Raw genomic sequence first — 19,126 nt, 5'->3', positions numbered from 1 at the left:
ATAAGTAAAGTAAGATAATTATCTGGATTTTGTAAATCTTTTAATCTATAACTAAACAGGAGGTATCCGGTAAACTGATTGCAGATAAATCCCATGTTCCACGAAGATGATGAGCTCATGATATGTAATGCAATTATTATGTAAGTGCACAGGAAATTTTAATGCTACGCAGATTGTTACATTTTGTCGAAAATAAAGAAGTTGAATCAACTGAAGTAACTAATGTCTATTGTTAAGTACTTGATTTATAATGGCGATTTTTTCTGCAATATACCACCCAAATAATTGAATGCGTTCATTCTCATTTCTAATACAAAAGTGAGAGTCCCTGAGGTTTAGAATTATATAGTTCACGTTTTTTTTTTAAACTTGTTTTCCTTTTAAATGGCGCAAATGAAAAGTTTTATGTTTGTGGGTGATCTCTGGTACCCCGCAAATTGTAAGCAAATACTGCCCAACATGTGGCATCCGTCGTGTTGCTCATGTTATTACAAACCGGTGAATAGTCTTATTTGGAAGGCCAAATTCGTGAAAAGAGAAACGGGGTTATAATTACGAAATGAGAACATATCATCTGTGAAACGGATATTCCATAACGGTCAACCAACTCGTGATGGCGTTTGTAAAGTTTTAGAAAGGGATGATTTCAACTTCACTATTTAGAACTATTGGTTTAATTGCTTCTCGAAATCTCGAAGCAGCACGAAGAGATAACCTTTTAAGCTAACAAGTATTATTTAAACACTGAAGTACGTTTGTCACGTTATGTTTGGGAATGGCATCTTATCAGTTTCTGTATTTTACATCCTTGATATCTTAAGATAAGAGATGCATTTTGCCTACATGTTTTCATTATTTTTCGAAGAACTTGTGATAAAATCTTAGTTTTTGTCAAAATATTTTCATTTTATATGGGAAACTCAGTTTGTTTTTAAAGATATAATTGTCATATTCAAAGTAAGAATAGTAAAATAATAGAAAAATTATGTATTAATGATAAATAATGTGTACTAACAATATTATACAGATATTCATGAGGATACCCTGGTCTTAAGGTACTAATATTACAGGGATCTCCACTGAAATCAGTTAACAGCATGTGCAATATTATTGAAGAAAAAAAACTGAACAATATTTTCATTTCTAATAATGAATTTTTATCAGTTTCCTCAAACATTCATATTTTTGATGTTTTGAAAAAAGTTGAAATGTAATAAAATAATTGATCCATCGGCAATAACATAAGTATTATATTTTCGTTGATTTAAACAATAAACTCCACTGATTTTAATTTAAATTCAAATATGATGACAATTATACATAAAACACTAGGGCAGTTTCTGTTGCAATTTTATTGATGCTTAATTCATTGATCTATAGATTGAATAAACCTTGACCGCCTAGGCACACATTTTAAATTGATAGAACAGTAAACAATACACTTTGGACACAGACATAATATCTTGTGTAACGGTGATAGTATATGCAATGTGGAATCAAAATGGTAACATTTGAACATATAAACTGTCCTAACCATACACAGTCCATGGCCAATGACTGAAGAGGCAGTGACAAATGATTTTCATTTTTAAAGTTCATTAAAATCAAAATTCATTCTGAAGCTGTCATTTTTGTCTGATATAATCTTTATCTTCTGAATTGACTGCAAAACAAAATGTCATTACAAAAGGAAATAGATATTGTATAATTTGCCTTTAAGACAATTATCCACTAAAGACAAAGTGACTATGATATAAGCATCCACAGATCACATTAGTTACCACCTTCAACAATGATCAAAATTTGAACCGTATAGTATGCTTAATCAAAAATCCACGGCACAAAAAACTGTGAAACAATTCAAATGACAAAAACAGTGTCCTGTTGTGTATTATGCTTTTAACTAACCACGACAGACAGTGACAAGCCACAACACCTGAATTAAAGCTCATGTCTAGGGGTGTACACATACAAATAATTGTGTACATGTTTATGAGTGCTCAACCCTCCCCAACATTGGTACGTATTTTAATGCCTTATCTCTGGTAATAGTTCTTGGTTCTTACACTTTCAGCATGCATGTAGCCGTTGCAGTGCTCGACTGGTGCCCTGTTATTTATTTTTTACCTTATTTACTTGTAGTACGTGTTATACATTGCACCTTTAGTTTACTTAGTTCTGTTCTTTACTTTTCTCTGCACTGTACTGTATTGTACTGAACTTTATAATATACATATTTTCTTAAGTAGACGAACCACTATAAGCACCACGGTTTTAATACATTTTGTGATCAGTAAAATTAATGAAAATAGTCGTTATTTAATTTATTTTCCAATAGTGATTTATGTACATGTACATTAAATTATTCATTTAGAATAGGAATAATTAAAAATCAATCTTCACAAATGTAGGAATGTCCATCCATCTCACATATCAATAAGAACCACCACAAGAAAAAATAATCAAGCATTATGGAGTGCAGCTATCTTTTAATAGGTCTTAAATGCAAGGCTCTGGGTTTAAACCACTTGGTTGGGACCTTATCTTATAATCATAAACCATTGGTCTACTGTCAAGTTGAAGATGTGCACCCATCTCATATATTTGTAACCACCACAAAACAATAACAATTGAGCACCAGGGACTGCAGCTATCTTCTTAAAGGTCTTAAAATTAAGCATAAGGATCAAACTACTTGTTTTAGGGCCTTATTTGATCATCACAACCCATTGCACCACAACACATGGTGGTCCAGTCTGCAAATTGGAGATGAGCCCATCTAATATGCGAAATCATATGGTTATAAGCACCATAAAAAACATGAAGTAGCACGTGCTGCAGCCGTCTTACAATACATCCAATTATCAAGATTCTTGGTCCAAATCAACCTGTTGACGTCTTATCTGGTTTCTATGGCCCATGTATACATCAATTTCAGTGGTCTGGACTTTAAGACTAAGATGTCCAGTCCTATAATGGTGCCTATATTAGAGCATATTTATGAGCACTACTTAAAATGAACTAAGCACCATGATCTGTAACTATCATCCAGTAGGCCAAACATGCAAAGTCCATAGTCTAAATTACTCTGTTGGGGTCTTATCTGCTTTCTATGCCCCATTTGTCCACCATACTAAGTGGTTCGGTCTACAAGGCTAGCATGTTCATTCCTATAATGGTGCCTATATATCCTGAAGCATAATTATGAGCACCACCCAAAAAATGACAGAAATAAGCACCACAACCGCCAGCTATCTTCCATAGCTGTAACAAGCACGGTTCTGAGTCTAAATCACTCTGTTTTGTTTTAAAAGCGTAAGAGAACTGTATATTCGAAACGATATAAGTACTTTGATATAGGAAGATGTCAATTCACAATGAGACAACTCTCCATCCAAGTCTCAATATTAAAGTAAATCATTCTTTGTTCAAAACCAGTTCGTCTGAATCTACTTCGGCATATCTTGTCCTATCATGTGGATTTACAACTGGAAACTTGTGAAAAGCAAGAAAAGACTGGAAATGTAACAAATAAGTGACAAGGTATTATTCAAGCGAGAAAAGAGGGACGAAAGATACCAAAGGGACAGTCAAACTCATAAATCTAAAACAAACTGACAACGCCATGGCTAAAAATGAAAAAGACAAACAGAAAAACTATAGTACACATGACACAACATAGAAAACTAAAGAATAAACAACACGAACCCCACCACTTACGCACTTAGCTTGTAATTCAAAATTAGGAACTATCACAATACACAATAAAAGAAGACATTTAAAAGGTGCAACGTATTAAAAGAAAATAAGTAACGAATAGGAAACATTCCACCCGTCCAGCGCATAAACGATAACATGCGCTCGTAATGGTAGTTTCACCTTTACGATCCACGAAATATTACAAGAAACAAGCTCATTCGCTTCTTAATTTATTTTACCTCTAAGTACCCAAAGCAAACACAAGAGAACAGAAAAAAAAAGAAAAATATCTTTACTTAAAAGGTGCAACGTATTTCACACGTATTATAAGCGCATAAGGAATGAATAAGGAACAGGGTATCAGTCGAGCGCTGAAACGGGTACATAGGCACTACTAGGGTTATTTAACCTCTAATTACCCATAGCTAACACCAGAGACAAGAAAAAAAAACCGAAAAATTGAGAAAATCTTTTTTTAAAGGTGCAACATATAACGCAGGTTTTATGAGCAAAAAAGGGGACAAATTAGTAACAGGGCATCAGTTGAGCGCTGAAGGAACATATGCGCTAATAGTGTTAGTTCATCTCTAAAAACCCATAGCTAACACAAGAGACAAGAAAAATACATGAAAACGAATTCTTCTTGAAAGGTGCAACTTATAAAACATGTATAATAAACGAATAAGGAACGTATAAGTAAATGGGTATCAGTCGAGCGCTGAATCGGGTATATACGTGCCAATAGGGTTATTTTAACTCTAGCAACCCATTGCTTACACAAGAGACAAGACAATAATTAAAAATGGATTTTCTTAAAATGCACAATGTATAACGTATTATGAGCGAATAAGTAACAGGCTATTAGTGCGCGGAAACGGATACGTACGCGCTAATAGTATGTTTTCCCTTTTAAGAACGTATAGCTAGCACCAGAGACAAGTAAACAATTAAAAAGATCATTTCCTAAAAGGTGCGATGTACAACATACGTATTATGAGTGAAATAGGAACGAATAAGTAACAGGGTATCAGTCGAGCGCTGAAATTGGTACATATGCGCTAATAGGTTATTTTACGTCTAAGAACCCGTAGCTAACACCAGAGACAAGAAAAAAAACCACGAAAGGATCTTTTCGTAAAAAGTGCAACGTATAGCATACGTATTATAAGCGAATTAGTACATTTGTAACAGGGTATGAGTTGAGGATGGAAACTGATACATACGAGTTAATAGGTTTATTTCACCTCCAATAATTTATAGCTAACACCAGAGACCTGGTAACAAGTCTAATTCGGTAGGTCACATTCTTGAAACGGAAATGGGATTATAGTAACGACATAAGAACATATCCGCTCTCACCTGTGAAACGGATATTCCATAACGGTCAACCAACTAGTGATGATGTCTGTAAAAATTACGAAAGGATGGTTTCAACTACCCCATTTGGAAATCTTGGTTTAATAGTTTACTTGTGAGCGGCACCCTCTATCAAGAAATCATAACGGGAAATACAAGCCCGGGAATATTGTATCAACTGCGAGATATATACTGGAAATGGTGGTACGTCCCTTCGTAAAAACAACACGTTGTTGAGGAAATATTTGACAGTTTCAACAGACAAGGAAATTGATGATGAACTATTGAAATAAAGTCAAAAAAGACACTTAAAGCTTACAAGTTGTTATTATTTACATGTCTTGTTTGTATAAACTAATGAAAGTAGGTACCTAATACTGAGTAATGAAACCTTGATCGCTTTGATAGACCACTAGTCTAAATACCACATGTTAAAATAGGCGATAAGATAAAATTGTTACACAGTGTGCTGGTGTGCTAGTGACCTTAATACTATATATATTAGGCCAGTAAATTATAGATTAAGTTTACTGACTTAATATATATCGTTTTAGGTTACTAGCACACTATGTAACTAATAATATATATGCGGCTTAGAAAAAAAGGAAACAAAAATATCGCACTCCAAGGAATATTTAAAGTGGTAAGTCCCTTAGCAAATGGCAAATTCAAAAGATCAGACACATCAAACGAATGGACAATAACTGTTATATTATTGACTTGGTCTAGACACTTAATTATGTAGAAAATGGTGGTTTAAACCTGAATTCCAAGCCTTAATCCTGTCACGTGTAATACAGTCGCACACAACAATGTGTAATCAATTCTGACAGACAGAATAGGCAGAAATGTCGAAATATGGGGTACAGCAGGCAACATTGTGTTATAATCTTAATCAGTATAAAAACGAACAACTATGTAAACAAACAAAAACGAAATGGCACATAGAATCTCTATAGAAAATGTACATACACAAACACGGACGACAATCTTGAATACAACAAAATTACCATCGCACATTAAAACAATGGTGGGATGCATACATACTACGCAAAACGAATATTATCAAACATGACCATGACAGTAAAGGTTAAAAATATAAAAAAAAACAAATAAAACACTATAACACGTAATTATGGTGATAAACAACGTCAATACCTGTAATCCAAATTTCAAGACTATCATGTATGATACGGAATATCTATCAACAAGGTCTTGATATCTTTTGATGCACATGTTTAGAGAAAGGACGATACATTCTTTGACATAACCGTTGTTCATGATCATCAGCTTTGTGTTCGGACATTGGTGACGTTTTGAGTATCAGCTGTAAGCTTGTAAATACCGAAAGAGTCGGGAAATGTATATCCGTTATACAGGTGGAGTTGGTATGTTGCTGTCTATGCTAGGGATTTTTTTTTTACTTCAATTTTGAAACTCTCGTTTGTCATCGATTCTGGTACTGAGATGACCACTTATGTCAAATTAAAAAAATGAGACAGGAAGCTGTGTCTTCTGTTTCTATAATTTTTAGTTCTGGGGAATATTTTAGTGGAACCAAATCAGAACAAATTGATTGTTATGGAAATCACGTCATATATATATCATTGTGTATATTGGAATGTGAAATTGAATGATCTGGTTTTGACTTTATTTTTTTGGAGAACAGTGTGAAGCAGCTCCAATTTGAGGACAGGCGAACAGTTCTTTCCGATAGAAATGTCCCGATTATGCTCTGAAACCAAATGATTATTTTATTGATTAGATGAATGGATGATTACAATATCACGCTAACAGGGTTAACTCTCGCACGGGGGAAATCTTAGGACGACCATATTTCTAAACCTTCGACGTTAAAAAAATAACAAAATAAGAGGCGATCAACAACCCTTAGAAATTCACAAAAATAGTTATTGAATTATGATAAGGGGATAAATTAACATTCTTGGTGTTCTTGGTGTTTAAAAATTCTAAGATATGCCGAAGTAAATTAAAAAAAAAAAAAAAAAAAAAAAAAAAAAACAAGTTGAAAAGAAAGTAAAGTAGGAGGTCCAAAAAAAAAAAAAAAAACCAAACACGATTCAATCATCTGCGAAAGTGTTACAAAATTGTGTCGAGCAGTTCGTGCACAGTAACGGATTGCAAAATAAGATAGAAAGTCGATTAGACGGGCAACTATATAACTATATATACAAAAACTGCTAGAAAAGCGTACAATAAAAGTGTTAAATCTAAGAGTGCATAAGGGTTTGAGGTACTCATATTTTAGAATTTAAAAAAATCACAAAAACAGAAAAATAAATTTATTAAATACAAATTAAACTATGAAGAGTAGAAAGTGTCTGAATAAGATTTTGCACATTTATTCGTAATTTAGTCGATGCATCCAAACAAATGTGGCAAAGGGAACTAATTGGATTTAGTCGAAGAATTTTAATCCTAAAAATTGTTAATCACATGTATTTTCAGGTTTGTTCATATGAATATATTAAAATGAAGCATTTAAAAAAGCGTATATAATGTAAGTCCTAAAACAATGACAGTCAGGTTGACAAGAATACTTCCAGCACCTGCAAAGAAAAAACCAAGTTATATTAAAACATCTGTCACTTTGAATTGGTTTATCGTAAAAAAAAACCCAGTTAGATATTGAATGCATAATTACTTGCTGAACGTTAACTTGTAGTGTATGGCTCTTTTCCTTTGAAATAATAAAAAAAAACAACAGCTGAAATTAAATTCTACAAAACGTAAAGGTTTGACGTGAGGATTACAAACCTTTTCTGACATCACATGCGTAGCATTGTTTTATGAATAAAAAACCAATAAGTAGTTCTGTAGTACTGACAAACCATAATTGATAACATTACGACTGATAGTAATAATTAAGTTGCAGTTTATTATTACTAGAAAGATGATAAAACATAGGGACCCGGAGTCAATAAGCAGCAACAATGAACTACATTGTAGTTGTAATTCTGATGTACTGACCTGACTACTATAAAGATTATACATGTTTAGACTCTCAGACCTCAAAAAGCGACAGCAACCTCGATGTAGTACTGAGTTTTATGATTATACGAAAGATGATGACCTTAACCTTTTAGCCATGACGTACTCAGACAGAGATCTTACTGTCAATAAAATGTAGAAGTGGCATAACATGATATGATGCAACTTATGTATAAACTACCAAAGTAGATGACAACAAACTTTGACACGCACTCCGGAAAACTTGAAGAACTATCACTGATAGACAACATGGCAATACAGGTTAAACTAGTTTTGATGTTTTAGATATTTTCGTTATAGCCCCATTTTTCATCAAACTTAACGAGGTGCATATTTATTGAGGTGTCTTCTTAAAGTTTATTAAATTTGAGTTTATTGAAACTGATAGTGGCTTAAATTTTTCTAATATACCTTTGTAATTTTATGTCTGATTAATACTGATTAATGCACTCCCATTGTTCTGTAACATATACGTAATTATTCAATAGTTATAATTTTAATTTGGAGTAAGATTGGCTAAACCTGTGAGCCTTTTTCGAGACCATTATTCCTCTAATAGCAGGGTCGTCCATTTTCCATGTTATAAAAATACTTGAAATATCTCGTCATAAGTACATTTGCAAATTTTAGAACCTTAAATGCAAGTTTCGCATTCATTAGCAGGTCAATCAAACCTCAATTTATAGTTACATTTCAATGTTAAGCAAAAGATGATAACGATATACCTACCACAGGTCAGTTGAGCAGCTTTGGCAGAGGCGACGTTTAAAATTGGAGGGAACGACGTGCAGTCTTTTTCAGCACATGCCACATAAACGTTTGCTGCACTGTTTTAAAATAAATAAAAAAATAGAATTGCAGACGAACAAAGTGTATTATTAAAGTATTATATTAATATGTGACTTTTTTTTTTAAATTTTGTAAATGACATACCTCTTGTGTAGAAAATTTATATTAATAATCTAAATTTGTAGATACTATTGTTAATCAAAGGTTCAAACGTTTTCCTTTATTCTTTATTTTTATTTCATAGCACATTTATTTGAAGATGAGAACGACAATAAAGCGAATAAAAAAACAAGAACTATATAAAACAAAATCTGACCTGCATGTTTTCCCCTTGTCTTCATATGTTTTCTTGCATTCCGAACAAGTATCTGCTTCAGCTCCTGAATATTATTTTAACAAAACTAGTTTCACAGTTTTATTTAAGAGTAAATTACGATTAATTTAAGTCTTAAGTTGTGTTTCTAAAACAGGATCGTGTATCTCAATGTTTTTGCATGGACAATGATGGAACAATAAATGAATAATAAAAGATAGTATACCTTCTGAAGAATAGAAACTTGATTTATTAAACATTCTAGTGTGATCTATTCATAACGGGAAAGTTTACCCTTTAGTTGCAAACAGATTTACTAGTTTAGAGTTTACGTTAATTTTTTGCAACCTTGATTTGTATGTATTTAATGCGATTGATGAGACTTGAACCTTGTTTACAAGTGTTGCCTTAAATTAGTATATCACGCCAATCACACACTTGCTAAACATGATACATACATATTCAATAAGACAACTCAGATCTACAGAAAAATATCTAAACTTGCATGATGATACTTGTATACACAAGACAAATACTGAGACCAATGGCAGACATGGCGTACATTCTCGTAGTTTTATCTCTGTACAAAGAAACGAATTTCACAAAATGAAGTATGAAAAAAATAATAAATATAGAAAACACACTAAAGATCGATATAACCAACAAAAAATACACGTATAAAATATATTGTAGCAAAAAACCTCGTACCGATTATTTAAAGGATACGTAATAGCATAAAAAACTATAATCTTCTTTTTCTATGACATATAAGAGAAAATTATAATTAAATCATCCACTGGGTAATTAAAAATAAAAATTGACGATTAAGAGAAGCTTGCAGGAATGAGTTGCGTTTCGTTTCGTTTAATTTAATTATGTATATTGTAAAAACGAAACACCTTCTTTTAGAAAAATAAATCAAGATCCGTAAATTGCGTCATATTTTCAAACAATAATAAAGTATTGCCTACTTGGTATAACTGAAAGTTGCTGTTGCTGCCTACAGAAAAGCCTTCTCAAATTATAAGCCTAGGATCATTGATGATTTTTTTTTATTTGAATATTTATATATATATATATATGTATTGATCCACCTATCTTTTATTTGTGTCAAATCAGTTGCAGTTTACTCTACTTTTAATTTTGTGTTTGAACTGTACAAAAATGTATGACTGGTTAATCTATCCAAAAAATAACTTACAAAACAAAATAGAGTAAACACTAATGGAAAAAAAACCTTAAAATATTACAAAACGCTACAGATCTTTCGTCTTGACTTTTGGCTGATGATTTTGACCAGTATGCAGGGGTACACTTTGCCATGAGACTGTCAATATATCCAATTGCAAAGACAAATAAATTATAATATAATCCATTTTCTATCAGTCCTTTTTTGCAAGTGTTGTAGAAACTCTATATAGTTATCAAAAGTACCAGGCTTATAATTTGATACGATAGACGAGCGTTTCGTCCACATTCGACTCATCAATGACGCTCAGATCAATTTAGTTAGAAAGCAAAACAAGTGTAACGTTGAAGAGCATTGAGGACCAACAATTCTTAAAAGTTGTGCCAAATATGGTTATGGTAATCTTTACCAGGGATAAGACAATCCTTAGTATTTCGAATAATTCATTTTTTTTTTAAACCAGTAAATTTATAAAAATGACCTAGAATTGATATTCATATCAACACTGAATTGCTGACTGCTGGTCTGGTGATACACTAGGGAACGTAACTCCCACCAGCACAGGCATCAACTCAGTAGTGAAAATAGTAATCTATTGTACTAGGCTTATACTTTGATACACCAGACGCGCGTTTTGTCCACATCAGACTTATCAGTAACGCTAAGATAAAAATAGTTTGAAAGCCAAACAAGTATAAAGTTGAAAAGCATTGAGGACCCAAAATTTCAAAAAGTTGGCTAAGGTAATTTATGCCTGGGGTAAGAAAATCCTTAGTATTTCGAATATTCATACTTTTGAAATCAGTTCATTTATAAAAATTGATATTCGTGTCAACACCGAAGTGTTGACTACGGGGCTGATTTTATAATATTAATATTATTTAGGCCAATGTTATCAAAGAAACACTTAATTTTACATTGTGAAAAATGTCTGTTCCGCAGTATGTTTTCATACATGCTAGTATTATGATCAACTGAGAGTGTAACATATTCGATTAAATAAAAAAAATCTTTCCAAACAGTGAGGTGTCCCCTTTAATTCACCATATTGCTAGTGGATTTATAACTTTTAAAGTTTTAATTTAAACTGTGTGTATTTGGACAGAATACAGATGAAATTTATATTCTTCCAATTTTAGAATATTTTTTTGAAGAATCAAACATCGTTTCGAAAAAGTCTCGAGTTAAAAGAAATGAAACTGGATTACCTATTTATGTAACTAACAATTCTTGATACGTTTGATTTCATACACTGAAACCAGCTGGGAATCCCTTGTTTAGACGATTATAAATGAAAAGAATGAAAAGTTTGACAAGTAAATATCAATGAATATTGCTATATTTAGTTTGAAAAACACTTGACAAAACTGCCTGTTTCCTGTTTGCAGAGATGTCAAGATTTTGAAATATAGATATAGTAAATAGTTATCAAAAGTACCAGGATTATAATTAAGTACGCCAGACGCGCGTTTCGTCTACATAAGACTCATCAGTGACGCTCATGTCAAAATATTTAAAAAGCCAAACAGGTACAAAGTTGAAGAGCAGTGAGTAGCAGTCTTTGGTACTGACATTTTACCAATTTCCGATACCAAACACACAAGTAATATCCGGTACAATTTTATTGATCTTTAATTAAGGTGTTGTTTTAATTTTACACGCCATTTTCGACATAGGCAAATGCCTGTACCAAGTCAGGAATATGACAGTTGTTGTCCATTTGTTTGATGTGTATCAGGTTTTGATTTTGCAACTTGATTGTGAACTCTCCGTTGTAAATTTTTCTCGGGGCTTATTATTTTTGAGATTTGACTTTTTTCCTTCATAGATCAAATTGACTATGAACCCCAACCACCTATTTCAAATGAATAAACTGTTTTAGCAATAAAACACAGGAATAGGACTCATTTTTATTGTACTTAAATAGTATAATGTAAATATTGAACCAAAATTGCAAAACTGCAAAACGTTGGACCCTTCACGCGTTGGTTGACCGTTATAAAATATCCGATCCCCTTTCCCCTGGATATAACCTACCATATAAGATTTATTACCGGTTTTGTACGCACATGAGCGACACTTTAGTTAAACAACCAACAATCAATAAATATACTTATATATACTCAACTAGGTTTTATTATGTATTTTCAATCTTCGGTATTATGTTATACATTTGATCCATGTCATTCTGTTACAAAAAAAATAATCATATCAGACAATAAATTTATGAAATCTACGATTTAAAGATTAACAGAATATATTTATAATTTATCAACAAACACGTGCGTTTCGGCATATGTGATTCCCATCTGATTTGTTACTGGGCCTAATAAGTTTGATCTTGTAACAGAGTCATCAAAAATTTGTCACCATTTGCCATTTTTCTATGCTGCGAAGCGAATCAAAAGATAGGGATTGCTTAATCAGTGGAGGTGGTGTTAACATTTATGCTTAGGTTTTATGGGCACCTCTATATCCTAAGAACTAGTCTTGTAGTCCTTATATAATGAAACTTGGTATATTTATATGCCCAAAAACTAGTCTAGCTCAGCTGTATTCAAATCATTTGACATTGACCTTGAATTTCTTGTTGAGCGATTTTGACAGTTTTTTATACGCCCGTCAAAATTTGGAAGGTATGACAATAGGATGGAATTTTTAAAGAGGATTGACATTATGATGGCTTCCGTTGGTTACCACAGGCGAGACACACTTTAGTGTTTACTCTTGTGTTATTAAATCTGTCCAGTATAGGGGCTTTTATTTTATCTATCATTTCTACCATATGTAACATAATAAATACTCATTTCCCCAGTAAGTAATAAAAAAGACTACAAGATCAACAGTTGAGTTACATATACACCAAAATTTGCTACTTTCTGAAACCGATAAAGTCATGTACATTCACACTAATAGAATTCAGTTTCATAATTTTTCCTACATGTCTTCACGATCTATTTATTTCCTCTTTCAGGTATGAAATAGTCGGTGCCTTATGTACATAAATCCATGCTTATAAATTCATGATTTTCTCATTAAAAGTTATGGATTTCTCGCCTTCAATTTTTTATGAAAATCTTCTTATGCACAGAGGAATGGAGATAAAGGAAAATTTCAATATTGTACGACTTTGATAGAGACATGTGTACTAAAAGAAAAAATATGTTTGGAAATACCAACGTCTTTAAGTACCAAAATGACACGGAAAATAACCTTTCCCCTTATACATGTACGAGCGAAGTATAAAAACGGTAGCATTTTTTGGAATAGCTAGCACTAATTATAAATATTCACCATTTGGGATCAACGTCTTAGTCAGCACTTCTGTGTTGACTTGAGTAATCATTAATATGTTCATATTTATAAATTGACTGTTAACAAAACTTTGAATTTTTGAAATACTAAGGCTTTTCTACCTAATATCGCAGTCCCACTGGGCAACGATCGCACTACGATCTGTGCAAAAAAATTTGATGATCGTAGTAAGATCGTGTAGATCGCAGTAAGGTCGTATTACGGTCGTGGTGAGGTTTTAAGTGACGCTCGAATAAAAAAAAGTTGAATAGGCCAAATAAAGTACGAAGTTGAAGAGCATTGAGAACCAAATTCCTAAAAGTTTTGCCAAATACAGCTAAGATAATCTATGCCTGAGGTAGAAAAGCCTTAGTATTTCAAAAATTCAAAATTTTGCAAACAGTTAATTTATAAAAATAACCATATCAATGATAATTCATGTCAGCACAAAAGTGCTGACTACTAGGCTGATGATACCCTCGGGAAAATAAATCTCCACCAGCAGTGGCATCGACCCAGTGGTAGTACATATAACTCATCATAGATACCAGGACTAAATTTTGTATATACGCCAGACGCACGTTTCGTCTACAAAAGACTATTCAGTGACGCTCGAATCAAAAAAAGTTAAATAAGCCAAGTAAAGTACGAAGTTGAAGAGCATTGAGAACCAAATTGCCTAAAAGTTTTGCCAAATACAGCTAAGATAATCTATGCCCGAGGTAGAAAAGCCTTAGTATTTCAAAAATTCAAAATTTTGTAAACTGAATCTATGGAAAAAAAAATCTTATTTACTTTACTCGATTTGCAATAAGGTAATTAACATATCATTACTGGAAACTCAGTATTGATTTGTTGGGAATTTTAAAACAATCCGATTTCGCTTTAAACGTCATGGCCTATGTATTTAACGTAATGAATTTATGTTTATTATTAACAGGTTTTTGCTGTTACATTTCCAACCTATATGTGTATTGTTATGAATTGGATTTTCAATTATTGAAATAGTTTGGAATTCTGAAGGTCTTTATGCTGGTTGAACTGTGAGTTTCTTTCAAAACAATTGTTATTATGATACTAAAATTCTTTTAACATTTCGAAATAGTTACATTAAATACGAAAGACGCTAGTTTCATCAAAATAAGACACACCACAGGGAAATCCATTAGTAGTAGCATGACAAGGCAAAAGTAGTATACGCCTATTCAAAAGTCATAAATCGAGTAAGCGAATACAGATCCGGGTAACAAACTAAAACCGGAGGAAACACACCAACTATAAAAGAAAACAAACTAACTTATATAGAAATGGACTGGTAAACAATATTTCATAGGATAGTTAATACTTAATATATTTACCACAAGCCAGCTGGGTGAAAGCCTTTTTGGCTGCACCAAGAAGGGTCTTAATTGAATCCACATCGCAGTTTTCTTCCATACAATCTAAATAGGTTATTCCTGCGCTGTTGTTTTATTAAACAAAACAATGTAATATCATATCAAAATTTATTTATATTTTATATATATACATGATGTAGAACTGTTTTAAAAATTTGTGAATAAAATAAATCTAAAGTCAACATTATTATTTCTCTAAATTTTCTGCCAATAGTTTCTTTCAATTATTTAAGGCACCCTTTCCTCGAATCTGCATTTTAATTTATAGCATGTATATGTCGATGGTGACAACAACTATCAAATAGTGATGTTTTAACAGTCAGGAATCTACTTCGTCAAAATTATCTCCCCATTACGCCAGTTAATTTCAGAATCGTAGAAATGGAAGCCATTGTAGGGATGACGCGCTGCCAATTTTGCTCTTGGAAACCGATAAATTTATCCGCATAGCACTATTACGATCCTTACATGTCAGTTGTATTATAAAAGACAAATATATCTACTTGCTAATGAGCATCAGTTAATGATCTTGTTTGCATTTATTCAACTTAAAACTATTGTCTAATCGGTTGTCAGGTGGAATTTTTAAAATTTCATAAACATTTAAAAAAATTCTGATTAAATATTTCGTGGAAGGGCAGTCTAGATTTTTTTAGTGGTTGAAGACTATATACCTTAGTTATCACACACAAAAAAATTGATTTTTTTCGAAGATATGCATTTTTATCATCCAACTTGAAAGACTGTCGTCAAGAACTTTTAGTAAAAAAATAGCTATTCGAACACCTACTATGTTTTTATGATTCATTAGATAGGTATTTCACTTGACCCATATATTTCATCTTTTAGTATTGTGATTTTTTTATGTTATAAAGTCAACCTGTAGCTTTAATATATAAAAATATTAGAATCTGAAGCGAGATGATGTATCAAATATTCTTGCTTTGTATGTTTTCAAGACTAAATATTCAACTCAAACACACCCTGACATAAAAAGGTGTACTCGATTTTCTCTTTTCGGTACAATTGTTACCCATTTTTTAGAATTTTTTCTTGATTGACATAATGGAAGGGCAGAAACGAAAATTACTGAACTAATAGATTAATATGTTCTCCGTCCGTGGTAATTTTTTCAAAAAAATCGGAGGTTATGCATTTTCTACATCCAACTTGATAGATACCCATGTCGTTGACTTGATATCTAATTGTTCTGCTTAACTATGTAATAGATAAATTGAAACCTTATGCAAATGGTGTTTTTAAAATAGAACACTTCGTAATTGAGAAGAAAATTGTCATTTTATTTGTTTCAATTAACTTTTAAATTTTTTGTTACTATAGTAAACATTACAGTAAGCATTTATCGCCTTCTCTAACAAAGAGCTTCGATTCTTTTGTTCTGTTTCAACCTGGTTTCCGCCTGTTAAGTGTGCAAATGACAAAAGAAGATAAATGTAAAGCCAAATCTAACCTGCATATTTTGTCTATGTCTCCCCCTGCATCTGATCTTGCCTTTGTAGCTGCTGTGCTACAGTCATCACATTTATCTGCTTCAGTTCCTGAATAAATATTTATAAACAGTGTTTTGATAGTTTTTGTAAAGAGGAACCAACGAGAAATAAAAAGAAAATAAGATTCTTACTCTGGAGATTTATATTTCGCATATCACAATATAATAATCATGAAACGACACAGAAAACCGCAATGATAACATCTTACATATTCAAGTGTATTGCTAGATAAGCTGATATCGTGTATCTTGTATCTTGCGAGTCTGGTTGTTAACGTGAAAAAAATATTTATTTGTAACAAGTAAACATAAATAGCAATCATGGCTCACACATTTAATGTAATTCTATTTTCAAAACGACGAAAACAGTTTTGAATTCAAGAAGTTGATGGGGAAACGTTTAAGATACAGGTCTCTAATAGAAACAGAAATAAACCAAATATCTACTAATTTTTACTATTTTTTTTTATAATAATCATGATAAATCAACAAGCAGTAAACTAGTGTTAACATGTTATAATATGTAGAAAAGAGGGGCGAAAGGTACCATAGGGACAGTAAAACTCATAGATCGAAAATAAACTGACAACGACATGGCTAAAAATAAAATGACCAACAGAAAAATAATAGTAAACTTGACACAACATAGTGAAGGTTATTATTTCAATACAAATATGCTAATTGGGCAATTTTTAAAATACTATTTCATTTACTTTAAAATACTTCAGAGACGCCATGCAAAGTAATGTCAAATGTAAATACACCCAAATCAGTGGGCGAATTATAGCACTTCAAAATACACTAATGAATCGTCTAAGGAATAGAACCCTTTCTGATTTAAAATTTTCATGTGTAATTTATTCATAGCTGAAAACATTTGTCCTGTGAATACTTCTTTAAGAGTTCGTGCTCACTGTTTATTTTTTACTTTGATTTGCAATTATCAAATTAGTTATCTTGGTTATGTATAACGCGTTCATCTCACAATTGATAAACATATTACATTAATGGTTAGTATTGTTATTTGATTTAGTAGCTTTTGATTAATATTAATTATTGTAAGCCTATCCTTACATAACTTTGGTAAATGCAAGGAATTAATTTCAACTACGTATGTATAAACCCCTCTGAATATATCGTTACCCACATTGTCTTAGCAACACCCATTATTAAACAAGTTTACATATGAAAAAGGTTTGATTTATTTTTATTTGAAATCAATGCATTTCATTTCAACCCTTTAATCCATTTGTCTTGAACAATTAAAAATGTTTAAACTTACTAATGATTGTCTATGATAGGACAACATAATTTTTTTGTAAATACATACAAATCTTAAAAAAATGAATTAACTCTTTAAAAATGCCGAAGTTTGAATTAAAAACAAATTTATCTTGACTTAGGACAAATAATAATTTACCGCCAGAAAACGAATTTTATCATCAACATATAAAATTTCTAATGAGATAACACATTTTAAAAGAAAGATATCTCTTACCTTGCATGATGATACTGATATACACAAGACAAATACTGAGACCAATGACAGACAGGGTGTTCATTCTCGTGGTTTAAACTAAAAACATTTATAAAATGAAATATAAAAAGATGAAAAAACCAAATCCTAAAGACTGCACACAATTCAATCAAATATAATAACTACAACAATTATTGATAAAAATCGAATTATTTATAATACAACAACTCATTGATAAGTCTTAATCGAAAAAGGATACACAAAATTTATTGCAAAACAAAGATCGGTATTCTAAAATAGACGAAAGGTTAAAAAATTATAAACGCCTATTTTGCATAAGAAAAAGCATATATAAACATAAACAGATCTATTACTTTTATGACTTTCCTTTTAACAACCAATTAGTAAAAAAATAAAGAAAAACAAAAGACGACTATGATCAAGAACTAGCATGAATTATTTGCGTTTGTTAATTAAAAAATGTTCCATGCACAAGTAAACAATTATGTTTTAGAAAAAAAAAACAGAGACCCGCACATAGCCACTTTACTTTCGAATATTTAATAAAATAGTACCTGTTTTATATAACTAAAAACTGATGTTGTTGATAACTTCAAAGCCCTCTGAAGTCACAAACTTATTTTTTCGATCTATATATACGTGGCCACTTGTACATTTTACAAATAAACTCCACCCACCTTATACATGTGTCCAATCAAGTTTCAAGTGGTGTTTCAAACTAAGTGTACAGTGTAACAATACAATAATGTATCATTGGTTAATCTATATAAATAATACAAAACAAAAGAGAGAAATATATCAAGGGGTAATAATGTTTTAAAAGTATAACATATTAAAGAAAATATGAATGGTAAATTGACTCTGTATGATTTTTCACAAAGTAAGCTGAATTCCTACCCTAAACTTGATATTTAAAACGTCTAATGCCTTTTTTGTTAACGAAACATAAGCTGACGAGTTCTTTCAGTCGAGCTTTAAGTTTAGTATGTGGAATAGTGGTATAAAGAGTTGAAAAATCAAAGGTTTTAATGTTTGCACAATGTTTTAATGATTGAGATTGTAAATTCAC

The 19,126-nt window shown here is 31.7% G+C and overlaps 1 protein-coding gene across 1 annotated transcript; it reads right to left on the bottom strand.

Annotated features, from left to right (window-relative positions):
* Positions 1 to 7,380: 7,380 nt before the first annotated feature.
* LOC143082135 (uncharacterized) lies at positions 7,381 to 18,678 on the bottom strand. Its single transcript, XM_076257690.1, has 7 exons — positions 18,612 to 18,678; positions 18,058 to 18,135; positions 16,521 to 16,608; positions 15,011 to 15,114; positions 9,173 to 9,236; positions 8,797 to 8,894; positions 7,381 to 7,625 (listed from the first exon to the last, which is right to left on the bottom strand). The coding sequence occupies exons 2-7, from the start codon at positions 18,119 to 18,121 to the stop codon at positions 7,558 to 7,560; spliced, it is 486 nt and encodes a 161-aa protein (XP_076113805.1). The 5' UTR covers positions 18,122 to 18,135; positions 18,612 to 18,678; the 3' UTR covers positions 7,381 to 7,557.
* Between the last annotated feature and the right edge of the window lie 448 nt (positions 18,679 to 19,126).

This window comes from Mytilus galloprovincialis, chromosome 7, assembly GCF_965363235.1.
Source record: "Mytilus galloprovincialis chromosome 7, xbMytGall1.hap1.1, whole genome shotgun sequence".
Lineage (NCBI taxonomy): Eukaryota > Metazoa > Mollusca > Bivalvia > Mytilida > Mytilidae > Mytilus > Mytilus galloprovincialis.
This window is presented reverse-complemented; position numbering and strand designations above follow the sequence as displayed.

Bases quoted from the DNA above. Each gene is read 5' to 3' on its own strand.
- LOC143082135 (XM_076257690.1), bottom strand. From the start codon at position 18,121: ATGAACACCCTGTCTGTCATTGGTCTCAGTATTTGTCTTGTGTATATC. The intron at 16,609-18,057 runs GTAAGAGATATC...ATATTTATTCAG, and splicing joins TATCAGTATCATCATGCAAG to GAACTGAAGCAGATAAATGT. The intron at 9,237-15,010 runs GTAAATATATTA...AATAATATTCAG, and splicing joins TTTCACCCAGCTGGCTTGTG to GAGCTGAAGCAGATACTTGT.